Source organism: Rhinopithecus bieti, unplaced genomic scaffold (genome assembly GCF_001698545.2).
Source record: "Rhinopithecus bieti isolate Rb0 unplaced genomic scaffold, ASM169854v2 scaffold_28121, whole genome shotgun sequence".
NCBI classification, from domain to species: Eukaryota; Metazoa; Chordata; class Mammalia; order Primates; family Cercopithecidae; genus Rhinopithecus; species Rhinopithecus bieti.
In genome coordinates, this window is record NW_016813094.1 from 81,431 (window position 1) to 108,219 (window position 26,789).

General features: G+C 36.3%; 1 protein-coding gene across 1 annotated transcript in view; it reads right to left on the minus strand.

The window, feature by feature from the left end:
* The window catches only part of GPC5 (glypican 5), a gene marked incomplete at its 3' end in the record, with an annotated part of 366,538 nt that overhangs the window by 49,957 nt on the left and 289,792 nt on the right, over positions 1-26,789 (minus strand). The window contains exon 3 of the mRNA XM_017847628.1: positions 20,953-21,647. Coding sequence (XP_017703117.1) covers positions 20,953-21,647 — 695 coding nt within the window. The remainder of the gene's footprint in view (positions 1-20,952; positions 21,648-26,789) is intronic.

The window sequence follows — 26,789 nt, forward strand, 5'->3', positions numbered from 1 at the left end:
AAAAAAAAAAAAAAAAAAAAAAAAAAAAAAAAAAAAACACAAGGAGGCATATACAAGGATGCTCAATAGATCATTTATTTTGAATAACGAAAAATCAAAAACTAAAGCCCATCATTCTTCAATGACTATAAAATCAATAGTATGTTATATAGATTTTATGCATTTTGTAATCTTAAAAAAAAAAATCAAGATGGGGCAGGCATGGTGGCTCATGCCTGTAATCCCCACACTTCTGGAATTTGAGGTGGAAGAATCCCTTGAGGTCAGGAGTTCAAGATTAGCCTGGGAAACAGAGTGAGACCTCGTCTCTACAAAAAGTATTTTTTAAAAAACGAGTTGAGCATGGTGCTGTGCACCTGTAGTCCAGCTACTCAGGAGGCTGAGGTGGGAGGATCACTTGAGCCTGGAAGACTGAAACTATAGTGAGCCCTGTCCAAGCCTAGTCTGGGTGACAGAGAGAGAGAGAGAGAGAGAGAGAGAGAGAGAGAGAGAGACCCTGTATTTAAAAAAAAAAGAAAGTCAAGATAATTTATGAGTAAAAAAAGGAAAATGATAAGGTATCATGTATGGCGTTTAAATAATACCACATATTTCTATTGTTATAGTTATTTATACACATAAATGAATCTTAAATGTCTGGAAGGGTACATCAGCAATCCCAAATGGTGGGTGCCGACAGGGTAGGGAAAGCACACAGGCCAAGACCCAACCTTCTATAACCTTATCCTCACATTTACAAACACATATATTTACATTTTATTCTTTTTTGTCTGATTTTACCAAATTAGAATTATACTCTATACATCTCCACAACAGATTTTGTCACTTAAATGTCACTTATTTCAAGAATACATCCAGCGATTGGTAGATATATACAAATATGCCTTATAATTTATCTATGTGTACATATAGATATCCACACATATACATACTCATGTAATGTTTTATACACAGGATCATACCATACAACCTGGTAAAGTAAGAGGCAGAACTTGTCTTTGGAGGCCAGGTTTGGACACCAGACCAAATTAACAACTAGCTAAAACATGGATGGGGCAGAAGCAGCTTTCTGTGAGACACCCATACAGTATGCCATGTCAGTTTAACCGTTGCCATGGCAACACCCAGGAGCTGCTGCCTCTTTCCACAGCCATGACCAGATGACCCAGAAATGGCTACCCTTTTCCTAGAAATTTCTGCATAGACCACCCTTTAATCTGCATATAATTAAAAGTAGGTATAAACACGACTTACAGGACTGCCCTGAGCTGCTACTCTCAACACATTGCCTGTGGAGTAGCTCTGCTCTGCAGGGGCAGTCACAGAGCTGGAACACTGCTTGAGCTGTAACACCCCTGGCGCTGGAACACCACTGCTTCAGAAAAGCTGTTTTCTTCTGTCATGGGTTGATCCTTAAGTTCTTTCCTAGGCAAAGCAAGAAACCCTCCCAGCCTAAGTCCCAGTTTGGGGCTTGCCTGTCCTGCATCACTGGGTTCTCATTTTTTTTTTTTTTAAATGCCATAGACTTTTCCTATTATTTTGCTTGCTTCTCTAACTCCTACACTCCCTATTACCTCCACTCACAGTTTGTCCTTCCCAGATAATCAGGTACAGCAAACCATTACACATTCTTTTCTGTTTTCTCCATGTTCACCTGTCCATGTACTTTTCACATAACCACATTTACACACATTTATATATATATATATATATGTGTATCTATTTCTAAACATAAAAATAGTGTATTTAAAATGAAATAACTTACAAAACTAGGGCATTATATGTGCTTCTATTTGTTTCACTTTCTCAATCTCATAATACAACATCAAAATCTTTTCATATCAATGGACAGAGCTCGAATGCATTGCCTATGAACTTTGCATAATCTTCCACGGTGTGTGCGTGTGATTGTATCCTAATGTATTCAACCTTCCCCCACTGTTGGATATTTACTTCTTTCCAGTATTGTGATTCAAATGTTGCTGAAAATATAAACAACCTTGTCCAGCATCTTTGAAAACTATTAGTGCTTTTATTTTAATATAATAAAGTCCAAAGAATTTGACTATTGGGTTAAAATCTATAAAATAACTCCAGGCTAACCAAGGAAGGAGGGGAGTTGTTAGTGAGAGAATAGGACTGATCATTTGAAAGGCAGATAAATGGAGTCCTGATGATTATATTAAAGAAATTAATCAAGCCTACCATGGAAGGAATTAGACCCTGAGAAAATCAGGTTACCACTGATTTTTTGAAAGGTTATTCTGAGGCTCTGAGGTTTAATGGTTATTCTGGTGATGGAATGGGAGGGGATAGGGCAGTGGAGGAGAGAGGGAGACTAGATGAAATTACACTAACTAGGACACATCTACCTGCAATCATCTCCAAGCAAGAATATGATAGTTGGGTACATAAAAGAGCAACTCAAATCTATTTGAGACATATTCAGGTTATAATATCAATAGGAATCAGGATTGGAAATTTGGTGGGAGGTAAAGTGTCACGGATGATTCTTAGGTTTCTAAGTGGATGTACTAAAGAGTAACTAGGTTCGGGAGACAAGATCATGAGTTCAGTTCTGGATTTCTGGGTTTTAAAGAGTCTTTGTGGCATTCTGAGAGAAAGTATCAAGTAGAAAGCTGGTGCTCAGAGATTTCTTGGATACATATAAACAAGAACCTGAGAAATCAATTTCTACCAGGCTGATGTGACAAGGGTCTCTAAAGTGACTCTAGGAATAAACTACTTTTTTATGTCCCAGAAGCCTGAAATCATCAGAGGTAGAGAAGATGAGGGGAAAGGAAAGGAGAAAAGACATGATGGCTCTCCACGTTCTGTATTATATCAGGAATGACGGAAAATGATGAAAAGAAGATACAGTTAGTATCATCATCTGGCCAAGTCTGACTATTTAGGCATTCGAGAAAGTATTTTAAAGGGGAGTGGGGGACACTGTCTTACTTATTTCAATTTTTTCGTAAATATAAACTTAGTGGCTTTGTTTTTAAAATCTTGCTTGCTTGTAGTATAATATGAAGGCTTGTGGTTTATTTGTTTATTTATTTATGACAGAGTCGCTCTCTGTCACCCAGACTGGAGTGCAGTGGCACGATCTCAGCTCACTGCACCCTCCGCCTCCCAGGTTCAAGCGATCCTTGCGCCTCAGCCTCCTGAGTAGCTGGAATTACAGGCGCGCACCTCCACCCCAGCTAATTTTGTATTTTAGTACAGCCTGGGTTTCACCATGTTTCACAGGCTGGTCTCAAACTCCTAACCTCAGGTGATCTCCCCACCTTGGCCTCCCAAAGTGCTGGGATTACAGGCATGAGCCACCGCACCTGGCTGCTTGTTTATTTTTGTTTGTATTCATCCATCTCTTAGTTTTATCATGATCTTCCCCCCCCCCCCCCCCCACAGGCTTAATAATTCTAAGATGGCGGATTAGTAAACTATGGCCAGGAGTGTTGTTTGTTGCCTCCGAACAGAGTAAGAGTGGTTCTGTGATACTCCTGATACCTCCTTGTTCTAAGGCTACTCAGCTGATGATCAGTGAATGAAAAAGGCAACAGCAAAGTCAGAGGACACCAGGCAGTGGGGCGGAAATCTTTTCTGTATTATCTTCCGTTCTGGGTTACAGATTTTCCAATGTGAATGAAGGACACTCTATCAGAGATTACTGATGACTGTGATGTGCATTTTAATTACATAGATTATATTGTTTATTGATCAACAAATGATGAAGATATCACGTTCTAATCCATATTATATATTATATATTTTAAAGTATTTATGAATCATTCATATTTCTACCCAAGTTAGTGAGAAACACCAAAATATTCAAATTAAATGATATATTTTCAAATATTTACAAATAAATATAATATATTTTAAATTAGAACAATTTATTTTGTGTATGCTCTTATACTAGAGGATCATCTTAATGCGTCCTTGTGAATATTTAAGTTCTCAGTGCGTGTGGGATGAGATCATGAATAGAAATGGAGTTGCTTGAGTATAGAAGCTAAGCATAGCAGTCCCAGCAAAATTGTCTGAGACATGTGGTTACTTCTCGATCCTCTCTGGAAATTAAACCAATTTTAGGAGGTCGTAAGCAAATGTTGAGTCCTAATTTTCACATTGCGCACCTGCCAGAAAAATCTAATCAATCAGAATGCACATAGATAATTTTCAAAGGGATCTTCAGTTTCTGAAACTGTGTTCTTATGTCCTTGGGTAAATTTGCAATGAGCCAATCCTTGCTTAATGTGGGTACCCATCGAGGATGAACCACAGCTGCCAACCGCCTAGCTATAAACTTTGAAGTTTACCAGCCAGATGCCCAGGCCCACCATTCCCTGTGGGGGATGGATGTTGACCTCCCCCAAATAAAATTTTTGCTGTGCGCCCGAAACCCCAAGTAATGCACTATTATTTAAAATGACCACTTGGAGAGAGATAATGAATGTACCTCAGAGTAGATTTTTCAAAGTGTTTTTAGCAGAAAATCTGTAAGGTTGTTCTCAAAAATGGGCTTCTTGGCTAATAAATACTGGAAATGCATTTACTTAATCATTAATGGGTATTTTTAAATATACAAGATTTCTTTATTATTATTATTATTATTATTATTATTATTATTATACTTTAAGTTCTAGAGTACATGTGCACAATATGCAGGTTTGATACATAGGTATACATGTGCCATGTTGGTGTGCTGTACCCATTAACTCGTCCTTTACATTAGGTATATCTCCTAATGCTATTCCACCCCCAGTCCCCCACCCCACGACAGGCCCCGGGGTGTGAAGTTCACTGCCCTATGCCCAAGTGTTCTCATTGTTCAATTCCCACCTGAGTGAGAACATGTGGTGTTTGGTTTTCTGTCCTTGTGACAGTTTGCTGAGAATGATGGTTTCCAGCTTCATCCATGTCCCTACAAAGGACATAAATTCATCCTTTTTTATAGTTGCATAGTATTCCATGGTGTATATGTGCCACATTTTCTTAATCCAATCTATCATTGATGGGCATTTGGATTGGTTCCAAGTCTTTGCTATTGTGAATGTGCCACAATAAACATACGTGTGCATGTGTCTTTATAGTAGAATGACTTATAATCCTTTGGGTATATACCCAGGAATGGGATTGCTGGGTCAAATGGTAATTCTAGTTCTAGATCCTTGAGGAATTGCCACACTATCTTCTACAATGGTTGAACTAATTTATACTCCTACCAACAGTGTAAAAGCGTTCCTTTAAATAGCAGGATTTCATAGAGCCTTTGACACAGTCTGCATGGAAACCACCCACAATTCCCTCTAGGAGGTGGCTGTTGTGTGTAGGCTTTCCCTGAACTTAATGAAGACCATGCAACTAGTTTTTTTCAAAGAATACCTACTTACATCTAAATGAACACGAGTGAACTACAAAAAAAAAAGCAATTTTAAAAACTTCTTTAGATGAACCACGGTCATTCTCTAAATGAGAAATACACTTGTACAATCTAAAGGCATCTAGTTTGACAGTGAAGCCTCAGTCCTGCCCCAGGCCCTGGGCAGCTTGGGATGCCTTTGAACCCAGACAGTACATGCAACGGAGAAGTCCAAATGCCTGATGTTTGCATTCCTGAATTGAGAAATGGAAGATGAAAGGTGTAGCGTGGGAACACTCCCAGAGCTATTTCGAGTAGCTTATATACACCTCTACCAAAATGTGGTTTTAATATTTATTATTTTTCTCTTGCCCTTATTTCCAATAGCCTAATTTGATAAGCAGGATTTTTGACAGGACTTAAGATAAATGCAGATACAACATTAATAGTATCAGAGTATTTATCTGCATAAAAGTTTAAATGGAAGCATTCTGTGCATTCATTAGAAGAATCGTAGATTATCACAGTTGTCTTGCTGTGTTCTCATGGAAGATATGAAGTGTTAGTAATTTAAGATTCAATAAAATATTATAAATGCCTGAAATTAAATCTAATTCAGTGCATTAAATCAAGAAGTTTCTGCTGTGATGTCTGAGGTCATTTCAGTTTAACAAATATTGCCAGACACTTTAACAAGCATTGGGGATAAAGAAATGACAAAGTCTAGTGAATTCTCTGTATAAGCTTCTAGTTTTACTGGTGAGGTGGACACAGAAGAATGTTTAACACAACATGGGGTTAAGAGGAATGGATGAAGGGCTGCATATACTTTAATAGACCTGGAACATGAAAGGAAGGGAAGGCAAGTCAGGAGACTTGGAATGAGATTGATATGAAAAAATGCAAGCCCCATAGCATGGTATAAAGTTTGTATGTAGTGGTATCACTACAAACGGAACTTTATACCATGCTATGGGGCTTGCATTTTTTCAGACAGATACAAGAAGGCCAAGCTGCAGGCAAAAAGATCAATTTGGAGACAATTGCTATGGTCCAGGCAATGCATGATAAGGGCCAGCTTTCTTAAGTTGATGATCAGATATTCATTGGGGAATCATATATGAATCAAGACTTCAACTCTAGGGATACAGTGGTGAGTATAACCAATGGTCTCTTGCCTTTGGGCATCTGCAAATCAATATAAAATATAGATAATAAATAACTGCATTTATGCAAAATGCTGTAAAAGAGAAGTTACAGTGTTGCCAGTTTACATTACAAAGTTACCCAACCTTTTCTACAGAGGAAAGCTTCCCACAGGTAGTGGTATCTATCACAACACAGAAATGAGGAGTAGCATTAACATTAGCTATAGATAAAGGTGCTTGGGAGAATGGCCAGGGGAGAGCCTATCTCATTCAAAACTCCAACAAGAGTCATGAGAGAAGACCGAACGCTAAAGGAACCAAGAGAACTCCAGCATGGCTAGAGCAAGGGAGTATTACGAGTGGTGCCAGATGAAGGTAAAGTGGTAGCATAGGCCAGAATGTGCAAAGCACTAAAGGTCAGTATAAAGGCTTTTAAATTTCATTCTAAGGTCAATAAAAACCACTGGAAGATTTTAAGCATAATGTATTTTATCTTTTAAAAAGTGTATTCTGACTTCTGTGTGGAGAGTAGACTAGGGAGGTTAAAGTGGCCACGGAAAAGTGAGTTCACCTATCGAAGTGCCAACAGTGTAGCTGTATGCCCAGCTGGTAACACCCAATGTCTAACAGTCTTAGGACACTGCAAACACTCAATATACATTACTTGAATATTCGAATGAATGTATGAGATTATCCTCTTACTTAAATGTATCAGACTCATAAATTTCTTAAATAACAAAAATAGTTTTTCGGGATCTGAAAGTTGAGCATCCATGGGGAAAACAAACAAAACCTTTGATATATGAGAACTTTTTAAATCTGAAGGACCTTGTAGTGTTAAAGACAAAATGTTTCTAAAAACATATTTAATATGTCATAGTGGGTGACAAATTAAATGACACATTATTCCTCTGAGTCTCCAAAGCCTCCGAAAGAGTATGCCAACAGAAAGAACAAACCCACACATAGAAATTACTTCCTGGCATATACTGGTTTTCTATTTGCATGAGTCAATTTTCAAAAGTATACAATGTAATTTTTTATAACAGCTTTATTGTTATATAGTTCACAGAACATAAAATTCGCCCTTTTGAAATGCACAATTCAGTGAATTTTATTATATTCACAGAGTAGTGTAACCATCATCATTATCTAATTTTACAATATTTTTGTTACCCCCTCCAAAAAAACCCATATTGCCTCAGCAGTAACTCCCCAGTCCCCAGCTCCTCTAAGCCCCTGGCAACTATTAATCTAATTTCTATCTCCATGAATTTGCTGTCCTGGACATTTCATATAAATAGAATCTTACAATATGTAGTCTTTTGAGACTGACTTCTTTCACAAAACGTGTTAAAGTAATTAATTAGGAGGCCATTAGACTGAGGTGGCATTAGCTTTCTGGGCTCCGACATAAACAAACGGAAACCCAACTCAGAGTAAACATATTCCAGGGGAAAAACAAACAAACAAACAAACTTAACCAATCAGAAATAGCCAAGGAATCTCTACTTAGGACTTTAAGACTATTTCCTCCCTTTACCAATCAAATATTGCCTTTGTCTTGTTTCTGTGAATACTTTATAAACACTTCTCCCTCACACACCTTCGGTGAGGTCCCAGTCGCTTGAGGTCTGGCACTGCCCAATTCATTAACTCCTGTCTGCTCAACTATATGCCTTAAAATTTTAATATGCCTAAGTTTATTTATCAAGGTCCAATAATATTGTAGCATGTATCGGTACTTCGTTTCTTTTTATTGCCAAAAGATATTCCATTATATGTATATAGAACATTTCATTTATTCATTCATCAGTTGATAGACATTTATGTTGTTTCCAGTTTTTGGCTATTAGGAATATGCTGTGATGATATCTATATATTTTTTTTGTGGATATATGTATTACATTGTCTTGGGAATACACCTTGGCATGAAATTAGCTGGGTCATATGCTAGGTCTCAATTTAACTTTTTGAGGAACTGCCAAAGTGTTTTCCAAAGTGGCTGCAGCATTTTACATTCCCTCCAGCAATGTTTGCATGCTCAATTTTTTCCACAGCCTCACAAACACTTTGCTACTATTTATCTTTGTTTTATTATTTGTTTTGAGACAGGGTCTCGCTCTGTCATCCAGGCTGGAGTGCAGTGGCCCGATCATGGCTCACTGCAGCCTGGACGTCCCAGGCTTATGTGATCCTTGCACATAAGCTTCCTGAGCAGCTGGGACCACAGGTGTGCCAACATGCCTACCTAATCTTTATTATATTTTGTAGAGATGGTGTCTCGCTATGTTGCTCAGACTGGTCTTGACCTCCTAGGCTCAACAATCCTCCCACCTTGGCCTCCCAAAGCACTGGGATTACAGGCTGAGCTATCATACCCAGCTTGCTAGTCTTTTTTAATATAGCCAACCTACTGGCTGTGAAGCGGTATCTCACTGTCTCAGTGTGGTTTTGATTTATATGCCACTAATGACTAACAATGTTAAACATTTTTTCATTTGCTTATCAGTCATTTGTACAGCCTTCTTTGGAGAATGTCTATGCCCATCTTCTCCTGGGTTAATTTTAAATTGATGAGTTGTAAGAGTTGTCTAATTGTATTAATTAGTGCCTGAATATAAACATTAACTTAGACAGTGTCATATATTGACAGTAATGTTTGATTCCTGATTTTAAAGCAAATGCATCCATTAGTTCCACTATGCTGTTGGAATTACATAATAAGCCTACAATTTTTCTGGTTTTTTATTTCTATTATGTTTCATCTTCAATTTTTATATTTATTTCTATGATGTCTTTATCTTAATTTGTTGTTATATGTATATTGTTGCTATTTGGCACATTCCTAACTACTAGATATTCATTATGGATTGCATTCTTTATCGTTACAAAGCATATCTTTTCATTTCTTGTTTTTCATTTTCTTTTTTGTTTTTGCCTTTTATTCATCCTCTGGGAATATCTTCTTCAACTCTCAGTTCCCACATTTGCAGCATATTACATCTGCTCAATTATCTAGTGATTTAATGATTACTCCCCTACTTGGGGAGCATCCTCACACCTCTTACACCACCCTTCCCATGCATAGCTGAAGCCAGCCAGACACAAAACCAAGAAGGGAACTGACAGCTGGAGTCTTCTCTGATCATCCCTAGATAGATTAGGTCTCCAAGGTCACATAATGCAAAGTTTTATTAAAGAGAAAGAGGATCAGTGGCCAATGTTGCATACTTGCATTCTTCCACTGTAGAACTTCCCAGCTATTGACCAAGAATGATTACAGGCATGGAAAGAGATTTTCCTTCTTATTTATTGAGTCAATTAGGAAGGGGTTAGGGTAGCCAGAGACCCTGGCTATCCACTCTGGCCTACAGAGCTTAGCCCTCATTCCAAGGATCATGTAATATGACCATTGACTTTGTGGTCAAGACATGGAGAAAGTTGAGAGGCACTGTTTTTCTTGTTCCATCTTGAGTGAAGTTGTCCTTGGTTTTCAAGCCCTGATAAGTTTTAGGCAGGATGCTCACAGTGGTACTCTGTGGTTTTCTGTGGCCATGGAGTTCTGGCTATTTGAGGTGACTCCTCAGAGGCTTTGGAAGCCATAGAAGGTCCAATGACTGCCATGATGCTCTATGTAATACTGATCCTGGGGTCCCCATGACCAGCAGAGGCAGCAATAACATGGGAGCTTAGCCCAGATCCAGATCCCCTGGGAATGCTCTGGGTGGTCATGCCTTCTATAGTCATATAAAAACTGAAAGTGAAGGGCCAGAAAAAGATATTCATTCCATGCAAATAGAAACCAAAAGAGTATAGAGGTAGTACTTAGATGAAATAGACTTTATGTCAAAATGTAAAAAGAGACAAAGAAGGTCATTATATAATGACAAAAGGATCAATTCAAAAATGGTGTATAAGAATTGCAAATATGTATGCACCCAGCATTGAAGCGCCTAGATAAAAAGGTACATATTAATAGATACAAGGCAAGAAATGGACAGCAATACGATAGTATTGCAAAGAATAGAGGACTTCAATACTCTACTTTCTATAATGGCTAGATCATCCAGAAAGAAAATCAGTAAGGAAACATTAAATTTGAACTACACTTGAGACCAAATGGACCTTAAAGAAATATACAGAGAATTCCATACAAAGGATCTTAAGAGAATAAAATGAATAAGTATATGCAAACAAATTGGATAACCTAGAAGAAATGGAAAAATGCCTAGGAACATACAAACTTCCAAGACTGAATCATGAAGAAATAATCTGAACAGACCAATAATGATTAAGGAAATTGAATGAAACATTTTAAAATAATTCCCCATTATATAAAATCCCACATGAATGGCTCCACGGTTGAATTCCACCAAACATTTAAAGGAACTAATGCCAATTCTTCTCAAACTCTTTAAAAAGTCAAAGAGGAAGATACACTGCCAAATTCATTTTATAAGGCCAGCATTACCCTGATACAAAAGCCAGATAAGGACACTAAAAGAAAAAAAAATTACATATCATTATCCCTTAGGAACACAGATGCAAAAATCTTCAACAAAATGCTGGCAAACCATGCTCAACAGCAGTGACATTTATCCCTGGGATGCAAGGATGGTTCACCATACACAAATACATAAATGTGATATACCATGTTAACAGAATGAATGACAAAAATAATGTGATCTCAATAAACACACACAAAAAAGCATTTGATAAAATTCAATATTCTTTCATGATAAAACTCTCAACAAATATTCTTTCATGATAAAAACTCTCAACAAATAAGTTATAGAAGGAATTTATCTCAATACAATAAGGGCCATACATCACAATCCCACAGCTAACATTATACTCAATAGTGAAAAGTTGAAACCTTTCCCTCTAAGATCAGGAAGAAGACAAGAGTATCCACTCTTGCCACTTCTATTCAACATAGTACTTGAATTTCTTGCTAGAGCAGTAAGGCAAGAAAACTCAATAAAAGGCATCCAAAAAAAAAAAAAAAAAAAAAAAAAGGAACAGTTAAATTTCCTTTTTTGAGACAACATGATTTTATTTATAGAAAACCCTAAATACTCCAAGAAAAAAAAGTGACAAATAATAAATACATTTGGTAAAGAAAGAATAAACAAACTTTATTAAATGGCCAACAGGTATATTTTAAATGCTTAATATTGCTAATCAAAATAAACATAAAATCTGTAGCACTTCCATACACTAACAGTAAGCTATCAGAAAAAGAAATCAAGAAAACAATCCCATTTACAAGAGCTACCAAAAAATCACTTAGAAAATAAGATTAACAAAGGAGGTTGAAGATATGTACACTGAAAACTGTAAAATTGATGAAAATTGAAGAGGATGGACGTAAGTAAAATGATATCCACGTTCTTGAATTAGAAGAGTTAATATTATTAAAATGTCCAGTACCTAAAGCCATCTATAGATTCAGTGCAATCTCTATCAAAGTACCAATGACATTTTTCACAGAAATGGAGAAAAAAATCCTAAAATTTGTATGGAATCACAAAAGACTACAAATTGCTAAAGCAATATTGTGCAATAAGAACAAGGCATCACACTACCTGACTTCAAAATATACTAAAAGTTATAATAAACAAAATATCATGGTACACATACAACGACAGACATGTAGACCACTGGTACAGAATAAAGATCCCAGAAATAAATTTGTACATCTCTAGTTAATTGATTTTCGACTAACATAAGACCTGAAACTACAAAAGTACTAGTAGAAAACATAGGAAAAAATGTTCTTGACATTAGTCTTAGCAAGATTTTTTTGATATGACCCCAAAAGTATAGGCCACAAGAGCAAAAATAGACAAATGAGATTTCTTCAAGCTAAAATGCTATGCATATCCAAGGAAACAATCAACAGAGTAAAGAGACAATTTATAGAATAAGGGAAAATATTTGCAAGCCATTCATCTGATAAGGGCTTCATATCCAAAATACATAAGGAAATCAAACACTCAATAACAATAAAACAAATAACCTTAAACACAGCAGAGGGCCTGAATAGACATTTCTCCAAGGAAAACATAAATGACCAAGAGGTATATGCTTAAATGTTTAATATCACGAATAAACAGGGAAATGCAAATTAAAACCACAATTAGATATTATCTCAAATCTGTTAGAACGGACATTACTAAAAAGACAAAAGAATAACAAGTGTTCTGAGGATGTGGAGAAAGGGGGAAACCTGTACACTATTGGTAGAAATGTTAATTTGTACAGTTATTATGATGAAAAGTGGGGAGGTTCCTCAAAATATTAAAAATAGAGCTACCATATGGTACAGCAATTATCCTTTTGGGTATACACTGAAAAGATATGAAATCAGTATGTGGAAGAGATGTCTGAACTCCCATGTTTATTGCAGCACTATTCACAATAGTCAAGATACAGAATCAATCTAAGTGTCCATCAACAGAGGAATAGATAAAGCAGATGTGAGATATATACATATGATTCTGCACAGCCAAGGAAACAATCAACAGAGTGAAGAGAGAACCTATGGAATAACAGAATACACACACATACACACACACAAAAGGACACACATAGTGGAATATTATTAAGCCTTAAAAAAGAAAGAAATTCTGTCATTTGTAGCAACATGAATGAATCTAGAAGGAATTATGCTAAATGAAATAAGTCAGGCAGAGAAAGACAAAAGTTGTATGAATCTCATTTTTATGTAGAATCTAAAGAAGTCAAACTCAAAGGAGCATCAAAGGAGCAAAAAAAAAAAAAAAAAAAATGGTGGTTGTCAGGGCTGAGGCTGAGGACATGTTGGTCAAAAAGTAAGAAGTTTCGATTAGACAGGAAGTTTCAATTAGACAGGAAGTTTCAATTAGACAGGAAGAATGGGTTCTGGAGATCTATTGTACAGCACTGTGACTACAGTTAATAACAATGTAGCATACACTTGAAATTTCTCAGAGAGTAGATTTTAAACATTCTCACTAAAACGTGTACGTGAGGTGAAGGGTATCTTAATTAGCTTGATTTTAATTATTTTACATATATCAAAATATCATGTTGTACACCATAAATACATATAATTTTGACAATTAAAACTAGTTAAGAAAAGAAATTACATTGTGGAAATACTTACACATGGGTTTATGCAGTATCGATTTAGCAAACATTTACCCCACAAAAGTAGCAGGAGGATTTTCAAAGTAGCTGAAAGTATCAGTAATGTACCTGAAGACCTATTCACATAAAATTCAATCAGAAATTATTTCAGAAAAATTCAAAAGAATCACTAGACATTATTAAAAATTTATTATTCCCAGGAGACAAACAGCTCATAATATTGGGATAAGAGATTATTTGCTCAAAGAAACCTCAATAACTTAACAAAAGCAAATGCACATTTGACACATAATTTGATTGAGGAAGAATGTAAGGGGTTCTTTTCCCTTTTACATTTAGAATTAAATGGGAGTGAGTAACCTGGAAAGAAGAAGATGTCAAGAAAAGTGACAGAATAATAGCCTTCAAATACTTAAAGGCAAAGATGGCCAAGACTTAGTTCCTATCTTCACAACATTACATTCTAGTATACCATGGGTGACTGTTTAACATACATATAATCCTTCACCAGAAGGATAAACTTTCCAACAACTTGAAATGTCCACAAATGTGATGGACCACTCTTCTAGGAGGCCTTTGCTCAGATTCTGCTTTATAGACCTTCGGACCTTCACAAGATATTTAATAATTTTTTCTCTCTCAGGAAATTAGGTAAAAATAAATAACTGTGATTATCAGTCTTTATTCTCTAGTAACTCACACCACAATATTTATCAGAAAGATAAAATCACAAAATAATCATGCAACATTTTCAAAGTTCTATGAACTGTTGACACAAAAAGTATTCAAACCTGTTATCTGCCCCTAAAGAATTTTGGACTTGCTTCATATGAGGTACATGAGTCTTCATTAGCCCTGACCACTGCTAATCACCTCAGGAGAGGTTCCACCACCACTATCACCACTCCACTAGTATGGTACACACATGCAGGGGTCAAATCTCCAAAATAAGAAGGATTCAGATCTAATCAGGCATGTGAAGAAAATTCCTACCAGCAGAGGCTGAAATATCACAGAACTACCTCAACAGTGTGTCATATTTATGACATCTGAACAGAAAATCCATGCACAATGAAATTACCCTTTGACTTGTCTCTAATCAGAAAACATCTCATTCCATATTTGAAAAAAACAAAATGATCCTCATATTAAAAATAGAAACAATTAATTGTCACTACACACTTAATATGTCCACATCTGGAGTAAGAAGTTCCTTAACACTATTTAGTGACCAGAAGTCGGTGGGTGAAAACCTTTACAAATGATCTCTATGTAGAACTGTGAGTTGGACTAGATAACCTTCCTATGGTCTAATGAATCTTCCTTTTCTGCTTTATTAGCTTACAGTGTTTTCCACAAATCAAAGGCATCCCACTTTGATTGGACTCTTTCAGAGCTGCCTTTCACACCAGGAGCTTGTATTTTTCCCCTCTCAATTGTTACACATTTAATTCTTATGTCTTTTCTTTTTCTTTGTCAGTTTCCAGTCTTATTCCTCAGAAAAGTCATATACGAAATCACAAGTTCAATATCAACCTACCACATATGTTAAACAAAAATTAGGCAAAGGTAAAGATAATATCTTTCAACACTACTAATGTATTTTTAACGAAATTTTGTCCAACCACCCATGGGCTTTGTCTATGAGGTAGTTTACACACAATCTTTGGCCACCACCTTCCACCTTGTGGCAGCCAAGTCCAAATATGTACGTGAATGAAAGCTCCTCCACCAAAACAGTTTTTATTCCAGAAATAATATATTGTCAGCTTTTCATATATTGTAGAAACTGGAGCAACCCTAGAGATTCTACTTATTCATTCCAATCTCTTCTCTGTCTAAAGTTTATGCATTCTGATCTGAGTCACAGTCAAAAGAACACACTCTACATACCCAACATTAATTTCAAAATAATTTCATCCACGTTTGAACCTCTCTAGGAACCAACTCTGGTATCACTGTATTTCACCCTAAGAATGAGGATGTCCTTTCTTTAACTCAGGGGTCCTTACCCCCAGGTCTGTGGCATCACAGGAGCTGTAAAGTCACTGAAATTATATGCAATATTTTGCATGTGCCTGTGTGTCAGCGTGTGTTATTTTTCTAGGGAAAGGGCATATTAGCCTTCTTATGATTGTGAGAGTGTCATGGCCCCAAGAAGGTGATGCACTCTGCCACCTCTTCTTCATCACTCAAAAATTCCCACACTGCACTAGATTGACTGACGCTAAGCAAATGTCATGACTTTTGTCAAGTTCATGTGTGATAGTTACTGTAGAATGTATTGCATTTAGATATCTAAATTTAAAATATCTAAAATTGCAGTGGCATTGTATTTTAATTAGGTTACTTTTGGAGACTGAGATTTTGAGAATTCTTCCCTAACCCTTTTTGTTCTCTAGTACTTATTTTTTGCAAAATCTCATATACATTGATATTTTAGGAAAATATATATCACATCATTGAATAAATTGGACAAAATTAGCACTTAGTCCTAAACAATCCAGGCTGCTATTTTAAGTTTTCTTTTATTGAAGGTATAAACACCTAAAACACTTAATAAATTTACTGTTCTTACTGTCTACAGATTCAGATAAATGTCAAAGGAAGTGTACAGAGGAAGTGATAAGATATTAGTTTCCTTAACAGCTAATTAAAGTATATTGGTATATATTATACAATCTACCTTAAAGTCATTTTTGATAGGTTTTATTGATAGAATTACATAGTGTTTCTAAGGTAATTTGAATACAACCAACTGAATCTCTACTAATATTGCATAGATAGAATAGGTGAGAAACTTATCTGTAAGAAAAAACAGAATGGGACTTTTTTTGTTGAAAATTATGCTTCTGATCTTGGGAGGCCAAAGCGGGTGGATCGCGAAGTCAGGAGTTTGAGACCAACCTGGCCAACACGGTGAAACCGCATCTCTACTAAAGATACAAAAAATTAGCTGGGGCCAGGCGCGGTGGCTCAAGCCTGTAATCCCAGCACTTTGGGAGGCCGAGACGGGCGGATCACGAGGTCAGGAGATCGAGACCATCCTGGCTAACACGGTGAAACCCCATCTCTACTAAAAATACAAAAACTAGCCGGGCGAGGTGGCGGGCGCCTGTAGTCCCAGCTACTCAGGAGGCTGAGGCAGGAGAATGGCGTAAAACCGGGAGGCGGAGCTTGCAGTGAGCTGAGATCTGGCCACTGCACTCCAGTCCGGGCGACAGAGTGAGACTCCGCCTCAAAAAAAAAAAAAAAAAAAAAAAAAAAGAAAAGAAAACAGCTTTTTGTTTTTTTCCCCTAAAACTGTATAGAATCAATATTTACCTGTGTTTCCTGGTAACATGTGTACTGTTTACAATATCTTGAAACAATGTTATTAAACCAGACTCTATGTTCTTATGCCTTTAGTAAAAGTGTCAAATTATAGCAAGAAATAATATATTAAATGTAATTATTAAGAAATATGATTTCAAAATATGAAGTATAGATTTACCAAATGAATTAATAATTTACTAACAAGAGGGTAATCTATCTATATCCATTAATATTAAAATACATTAGAAACATCTAATATTTTCTGAAAATATCAATTTTTCGCATTCATAAAGAAAATTACAAGGATTTGTTTAATTAAATGATTATTTAAAATATTTTTTGAGCTCTATACCCCTAAGAAAGAATGTTTACCTTGGGAGCATTTAAAACATAAGAGAAGGCTGGGCGCAGTGGCGCAGGTCTATAATCCCGGCACTTTGGGAGGCCAAGGCAAGCAGATCACGAGGCCAGGAGTTTGAGAGCAGCCTGTCCAATATGGTGAAACCCCATCTCTATTAAAACTACAAAAATTAGCTGGGCATGGTGGCGTGCACCTGTAGTCCCAGCTACTTGGGAGGCTGAGCCAGGAGAATCGCTTGAACCCGGGAGGTGGAGGTTGCAGTGAGCTGAGATCATGTCACTGCACTCCAGCCTGGTGACAGAACGAGAATCCATTTCAAATAAAAAAAAAAAATCAGAGAAATCAGTGAATTATTTCTAAATAATATAATGTGATAGTGATAACTGGTAAAATGTAAACACTATGCACAAGACATTAAGTGTGTACGTTCATTTTATTCTCACAAGGATACCATTATGGTATTACATTGCCACATCTAACCAAAGAGGAAACTGAAGCAAACAGAGATAAAATAAGCAAATGCGTAGACTCAGAGCTAGTAAGACACAGAGACAGATGTGAAATCCAATTTAACACCAGGACTTGTGCTTTTAATTCCTACTCTTTGCTACCTCTCTTCTTCTGCTTTATTAAATCAAACTTTGTCTTAATAAAATCACAGAATTATGAAATTTAAAAAATATTATCTTGTAAATTAACTTTTGTTACTCTAAACATTTACCAAATATAAGGTACTTACGATTTTTCTCAGAAAGCTAAACTTCTTTCCAGTTGAAATTCATCCAACAGATTCAGGTGTATTTATATATATATGGTATATATACACATCAGGTACCTACATCAGGTACCTCCACAGATATTTTAAAGTGAAAATATATGTTTATGGAGGAGTAGATTTGGAAGTACTAGATCTCAGAGATTTCTTTGGGAATGTGAGAAAGTCATTATTTGCTGGCTTTCTAGTAATTTATTTTGAATTTGTTAAATTCATCGATGTGTGAACTGGTTATCAAAGTTTGATAAAGAGCTTATAAATCACTTCGAAGTTGGTAGAAAAAAATATTAATGGTTCAATTTTCAAGGAAGTTAAAGTAAGTTTCTTCTTCTGTTCCCATAAGTAAAAAAGAGAGCTCTGTTTTATTTAGAAAAGAATCCATAATTTATTAGTAATAATTGATGTTTCTCAAAATAGTCATAGGACTATTTATTATATAAAATCAGACTATTTATTTAAAAAAGAGCACTCTTTGAAAATACAACAGGGAGTTTTACATGATAAAAGTTTTCTATAAAACTTCTTTAGGAAACATAAACCTGATTCTAATACTTTGAGATACTAAAGTCACCTGCTTCACCAAAGTCTGCTCAGGGCCTTCCTTAGAATAAGGAGAGAAAACAGTAAGGTTTTCAGGTACCAACTGCCTACCAGTGTCCGAGTCTGACCAACATTGTCCCATTTAAGTTATTCCTCCCTTCCTTTTCACATAGGACAAATAGGTTTAAGGGTTTTAGAAGCTGACCCAGCCCACATGACTAATGGGTAGCAAATTCAGGGTCTCAAAGCTTGCCTGTCTATTGCAAACTTTTATTTTAGTCTTTGAAACAGGAAATGCAGAAGATTTTCTACAGGATAGATTTCAAGAACCCAAAAAGGCCCTTCAGGTTTCCAAAATACATAAGAAAAAAGGTCTCGAAAACCTATTCACTTACATGTATTAGAAGGTCCCAGCCCTGGGACATTAAATTATCATGCCCCAAATCAATAATCAAATCTGACTTGGTCTCCGATTTCTTGTGCTTACTTTCCCTTTTGGAGATACTCAATAAAACAATATGAGCATTTTGGCCAGGCGCGGTGGCTCACGCCTGTAATCCCAGCACTTTGGGAGGCCAAGGCGGGTGAATCACGAAGTCAGGAGATCCAGACCATCCTGGCTAACAGTGAAACCCCGTCTCTACTAAAAATATACAGAAAATTAGCCGGGCGTGGTGACTGGCGCCTGTAGTACCAGCTACTCTGGAGGCTGAGGCGGGAGAACCCGTGAACCTGGGAGGCGGAGCTTGCAATCAGCGGAGATCGTGCCACCGCACTCCAGCCTGGGCGACAGAGCGAGACTCTGTCTCAAAATAATAATAATAACAAGAGCATTTTATTCCCTGTATCTAAATGTTTATTTTTCAATGAAATACTTGAAACCACAGCAGTCATTGGTACCTCCTTTTGAGATGGTTTATTACATCCCTTCCAGAGGTTCTGGGCCATGTACGATTTTCATAAAAGAATGTGAGAAGACAAGAAGACCAGGCCTTTACATCAAGTTGAGAATCCGGTTCATTGTATAGGGATACCCAGCTGAATGAAGCAGGGAGTAGGAGTTAAACTTCAGCCCACACGTTACCCTATGGTGCTGTGCTGAATCCACGTAAAGGGGGGTGCCATTTCTAATTTGAAAAAGGAACCATAAAGGCTCACACAGGACCTGGCAAGTCCCTGAAGGTTAGGAAGAGAAGGGAAAAAGGTGTTTAGACATAAAGCTTTTCACATTCTATCAGTCATTAATTAAAGGAATTGAATTAAAGTCTGTTTAAAAGTAATGAAATCGCCGGGCGCGGTGGCTCACGACTGTAATTCCAGCACTTTGGGAAGCTGAGGCGGGTGGAGCACCTGAAGTCAAGAGTTTGAGACCAGCCTGACCAATGTGGAGAAACTCTCTCTTGACTAAAATTTTCTGCTTAAAGTTAATTGATGAGAATGCTTGTTAATTCGATAAATCAATGTCAGCCTAAGGAGATGTCTTTTGTTGGCATTGGAGAGTATAATTTTATTTCAGGGGAAAATGTTTAGTAGAACCATCAGCATGCTGTCCTATTGCACTCTGGGATATGAGAACTATTACTATGGGAGCCAGTGAATATTTAGAAAAATGGTTCTATGTAAGGTGGGACAAATAGAAAACTCTCATATGTTTTGATTTGATGATTGTGTTTTAAAAACCTTTCAGTCTGCTAGGAATAAAATACCATGACCATGTATATACTACATTTCAAAAAATTATCACACCATCACTGTGACAGATTTTGGAGCATCTCTGGAGAAACTCTTTTGAACACTAAGCTATCAAGTCTTAACTTCAGGGATATATAACTGGCATTTTCCATTTTAAAGTGAAATACTTTTGAAATTCTAACAATAGCTACCCATTTTTGGAGTACCAAGTACCATGCTAAGTAGTTTGCATACATAATGCCTATAGTCCCAAAAAAGAATACTTCAAATGTTGTATGTTACTATTTCCTTTTTATCACTGAGGAAATTGAGGTACAAAGAGGCCAAAGGGACTTACCTAATTTCATTTAACTAATTACTGGTAGGCTAAAGATTCAAATCTATGCTGTTCTGATTTCAAACCTGAGCTCTTGCCATGTCACAGAACTCACCCTTTCAGCAGGCTTCTACTTAGGGGAGAATGTGGTATTTCAGCCAAGCAAAATTTTATAAAAAATGTAATATCTTAGATTGAATATATTAATTGATATATTCTCCTACTGTTTCCCAAAGTATATCATGGCTACCTTTGAATTATAAGAAATCAGACTGGAAATGTGGAGTTCCTACTTACTTCTTCCAATAATTTTTGTCCATTGAGGTGAGCCTGTATCACAGCATCATTAACAAGCAAGTGAAAGTTCAGGAGCACATGTTCAACGTCGTACGTTCCATGCATTGCATCTGACAGTTCTTCCAGTGACCGGATATATGCATGCCAGTGTGGATTAAGCTCCGCCATGTGTGCCAGGCAGCCTCGCATGACATTGAGGCAGTATCCCATACAAGGCTTACTGAGCGTCAGGCCCTGGCAGTGTGGGCAGTACTGCATCTTCAGGAGGGCTCTGCTGCACTCTTTGGAGAAGTGCAGATAGTCTGTGGTGTTAATGACTTCAATACCCAGATTGAGTGCCTGCAGAAAGGTGCGGCTGGGCAGCAGGGACCTCCCCATCTGTCCCATTACTCTTTTAGGAATATTATCAAATGGACTCACATCCCGGCGAGCCATCCGGATGCATTCTGAGTATTCCAGGGAACTGTCAGTCACACCAGGGTTAATGAGGTGATTGTAGACCAGAGGGAAAAGACTGTCAAAAAATCTGTTTACAAATTCTTCAGGATTAACATCTGCACCAAACAAATACAGCCCCACATCAGTGAAGAACTCCTGAACCGAAGCAGCAGCCTCCAAGGCCATGTTCCTGTAGGTATTGCAAAAAAGTATACTGGTATAATTTTCTGCTTGTTTGATGAGAGTTTCAAGGGTTTCTGTAACACAAGCAGAGGTAAATGATGAGACGGTTTAGTATTCATGTTAACACTGTCCATCTGCTCCAGACATTAAATGACTCATCAAAACTAATCTAAGGATCTAAATTGTAATTCTCAGCCTACTCAACCAAATTCAGCTTTCCAAGGATAATGACCAGACAACAATGACCATTGCCTACAACACACACGTTTTATAGAGATATATTTCTAGAATCAAAGTCTGTTTAAAAGTAATGAAATCACCGGGTGCGGTGGCTCATGCCTGTAATTCCAGCACTTTGGGAAGCTGAGGGAGGTGAATCACCTGAGGTTAAGAGTTTGAGACCAGCCTGACCAACATGGGGAAACCCCCTCTCTACTAAAAATACAAAAATTACCCAGGCATGGTGGCAGATGCCTGTAATCCCAGCTACTCAGGAAGCTGACACAGGAGAATCATTTGAACCTGGGAGGCAGAGGTTGCAGTGAGCTGAGATTGCACCATTGCATTCCAGCCTCAGTGACAGAGCAAGACTCCATCTCAAAGTTTAAAAAAAAGTAATGAAATAAAAAATAAGTTATATGTATGGTAGTTTCTTACTTTATTCTATAGTCATTCATAACTATTCATTTCTATCACTAATGATAGAAAAAAGTATCATTGAGAAATGTATTTCATAATCTGATTTCATTATTTATAAAAGATGGTCACATTAAGCACTTAATTCACCCTGTGCTATATTTTATAATTTTAAAATCTTTTCTTTTCCAGAATGAAAGCTAGTAGATTACACACTGGTTGCTACAAAGGGAGGTTAGATTCCCAAAGGAAAACTAGACAATCCTTAGACCTCCTCACATGTTCTAACTAAAGAGAAAGTAAAGCATTCATTTTCAAAGTATCCATAAATTACCACACTTTGTTAAGCAGTGGGAAACCCATAAGTGCTATTATTTGATGAAAATAAATTATCGTGACCACATCATTAATCATATCCTTTTTCTTATCATCTTATCTTCAAAGACTTTACTGTGGGATATTTTGTTTCTTACTTAAATAACTGATGATCTCAAGTCAATTTATCCACAGAAAGAACCAAGAATAATTTATCCACAAATTAAGGGAGAAAATCTAAAAAAGAAAGTTGGAATAATTAACAAGTCAAAATGGTACATCAAAATGAGGCATTAAGCAACAGTAAACACCTTGGATATATTAGTAATTACATTTCGTAATTAGCCTAAACAAGGATACTGGACTGTTTCAATATATAATAATAAAATATATTCAATAAAATTATCTCCTATAGTCCCAATCCTATAGTCACTTTTAATTAGGTTGTAAAAGATCACGCAATAACTTAGTAATCAAAACACTGTTTGAGTATATTACAAAAATAGATGGAAGAAGAGTAGGAAACAACAAAGTGGAATAACAAAATGCAGAGGTGTAGAGAGAGCTACTAATGAAGGAGAACTGTGTCATGAATATGCCATAGAGTACAAGTACAAATAAACAATAATACAATATCACGAATTCTGATACTGATCTAATTCACATTGAGTTCCAGGCTTTAGTGTGATATACTAAGGTGCATCTACCCTGCAATCAAAGGTAACAGCTTTTAAAAGTAATTGCAATTCTGTTTCAACAGAGTCCTGTATAAATTGTTAGGTAGAGCTCATGTGTTATCTGTGCATCGCTAGTAGCTAGTTCCTCAATAAAAACATGAAAGAATGAAAATGGGATGACAATGAGAAGGCTTCAGTTGAGATTAGCAGCTCTATCATGTCAGCCAGCGTTAATGCCAGGTTTCCCCAAATGGCCTGATCACCTGGGATTCATGGGGAAAAAATACCGATTGTCAGGTCTCTGCATTTGAAATTCTAACTCGGTAGGTTTGTCTTGGTTCAGGAATCTATATTTAACAAGCAGCCCAGGTGATTCTTTTAACCTGGCCAGTTTTTGAAACATTGCGTTTGCAAATATGTGTAAGACATTCTCTCTGCTCTTACAGAGTTGTTCAGCAAGCATTCCACTATGATAACCTGACCCACAGCTGCAATCTCAGCCACTACACTCCACTACACTTCACAGATCCACAGGACAAAGTGTGAAAACAGAATTGAATCTTTGTGGCTTGAACTACAATAAAGCTGCTAAGCCTGTATGTTTCTCCTTAAAATAGGTCATTTTTCTGAGCAGTTTGTGTGTGGCTATGAATCACCAAATGGGTCACAAATAATTTTATTTACCAATAATGGTTACATCACAATGTTTTAAAATTATTTAATTTGTTAAAGATAAAATAAGGATAGATTCAAAGATACCCTATATCACAGGCATTCTTAAATGCTTTCCACCTAGGTTTCTAAGATATGTGCTGTATGTGTTCATGTAACTGACAATTGCCATATTATTCTTAGTGGAATAAAGGTTGAACGTGGCTGAATCAGGCAATACTGATGTTCCATCAGATTTCTGCCAACTCTAAATGATGCTTACATGTCCAATTTTTATAAAGGCAAGAATAAAATATTTTTTATAAACCAGCCCAATTAATTTATAACATAATGATTTAGGAAAATATGGAGTTTATCTTTAAGTAGCCCTAATGGTTATGTTTTACAAAGTAATTTATATTGTAAAAGCAATGTTGAAGAGAATATATTTAATATTTAGGAGTTTCCATTCAAAATAAAAATGAGTAGAGCACTTCCAAATATCATTATTTCTCTTTTAAGGCCACTGTGTATTATTAGCAACAAACTAATTCTGATTACTCTTTGAGTTTGTAATTAAAAATAAATTTCTGAACAACTTTTACAGTTTTTGTTTGATTTTAGAGTAGTTTTTCTCTGATTCAATTTTATTCTTTAAAACAAAACAACCAAAAGAACTTGATAATAACTTCAGGAATCATATTACAGTGAAATTTTAAAAATTTCCCTAATACCACATGCATTAAAATTTTAGCTTTCATAAACTGTGTATTGACTTTACTACCGTTTGAAGGAGAGATTATATGTTATCAAATACAGTCATGTGCCTTGTAATGATGTTTTGGTGAACGACTAACTGTATATATGACGTTCGTCCCATAAGATTATAATGGAGCTGAAAAATTCCTATAACTTTGTGACATCATAGCCATCATAACATGATAGTCCAACGTATTACATGTTTGTGGTGATGCTGGTATAAACAAAAATACCAGATTGCCAGTCATATAAAAGTCTAGCACATACAATTATGTACAGTACATAATATTTGATGATGATAATAAACAACTTTGTTACTGGGTGTTTACCATACTATTTTTTTATTGTTATTTTAGAGTGTATTCCATCTATTGATTTTTTTAAGTTAACCATAAAGCCACCTAAGTCAAGTCTTCCAGAGGAAGGTATTGTTATCATAGGAGAGGAAGGCATTGTTATCACAGGCGATGAGATCTCCATGCCCGTTATTGTCCCTGAAGCCCTTCCAGAGCAACAAGATGTGGAGGGGGAAGATGGTGATATTGATGATCCTGACCCTATGTAGGCCTAGGCTAATGTGTGTGTTTGTGTCTTAGCTTTTAACAAAAAAGCTGAAAAAGTAAAAAAATAAATATTTAAAATAGAAAACAAGCTTATAAAGATATAAAGAAAACATTTTGTACAATGAGTTTGTGTTTTAAGCTAAATGTTACTACAAAAGTCAAAAGTTTTTTAAAATTGAAATTTATAAAGTTTACTTTATAAGCTAAGGTTATAAAGGTAAGCTAAGGTTAATTTGTTATTGAAGAAAGATATTTAAAATAAATTTAATGTAGCCTAAGTATACAGTATTTGTACAGTCTACAATAGTGTACAGTAATGTTCTACGCTTTCATATTCACTCACCACTCACTGACTTAACTAGAGCAACTTCTAGTCTCGCAAGCTCCACTCATGTTATGTGCCCTATACAGGTGTACCTTTTTTTAAAAAAAAAATTTTATACCATAATTTTATGGCATTTTATACCATAATTTTACATATATATATATTATACTTTAAGTTCTAGGGTACATGTGCACAACGTGCAGGTTTGTTACATATGTATACTTGTACCATGCTGGTGTGCTGCACCCATTAACTCATCATTTACATTAGGTGTATCTCCTAATGCTATCCCTCTGTCTCCCCCCTCCCCACAATAGGTGCTGATGTGTGATGTTCCCCTTCCTTGTGTCCAAGTGATCTCATTGTTCAATCCCCACCTATAAGTGAGAACATGTGGTGTTTGGTTTTCTGTTCTTGCGATAGTTTGCTGAGAATACATATATTTTTATATACGATTTTTTGAGACAACATCTTGCTCCATCACCCAAGCTGCAGTGCAGTGCCAGGATCATAGCTCCCTGTAGCCTAAACCTTCTGTGCTCAAAGCAACCCTCCTGCCTCAACTTCCCAAGTAGCTGGGACTACAGGTGTGTACCACTATGCCAGGCTAATTTTTATTTTTTATTAATTTTTTGTTGAGATGGGGTCTTGTTGCTATGTTGCCCAGGCTGGTCCCAAACTCCTGGCCTCAACGTATCTGCTCACTTTGGCCTCCCACAGTGCTAGGATTACAGGCTCATTCTGTACCATCCTTTTACTGTATCTTTTCTATGTTAAAATGTGCTTCAATACACAAAGATTTACCACTGTATTACAAACACCTAGAGTATTATAGTAACGTGTCATACTGGTTTGTAGCCTAGGAGCAATGAACCTACACCATATAGCCTAGGTGTGTGGCAGACTATAAGGTCTAGATCTGTCTAAGTATACTCTGTTATATTTGCACAATGGTGAAATTGTCTAATGATGTATTTCTCCAAAGAAATCTCTGTACTTCAGTGGCACACAACAGTGTCAATATTCTGTTTATTTCCTGAATATCTGAAGACAAAACAGATTTTATTTAAGTAATCTATTGCATTAGTTTTTCACCATGCTATTAACTCACCACAATATTAAAAAATTGGGGGGCTTTCAATATGTATTAAATCTGATATTGAAATATTCCAGTTAACTGAATTACCTAAATATATGTAATGTATGTATTTTTATATATTTGTGATCACATATATTTCTTAAATCCAACCAATAAAAAACTGTAAACTATTGGTCTATACATAATTGATT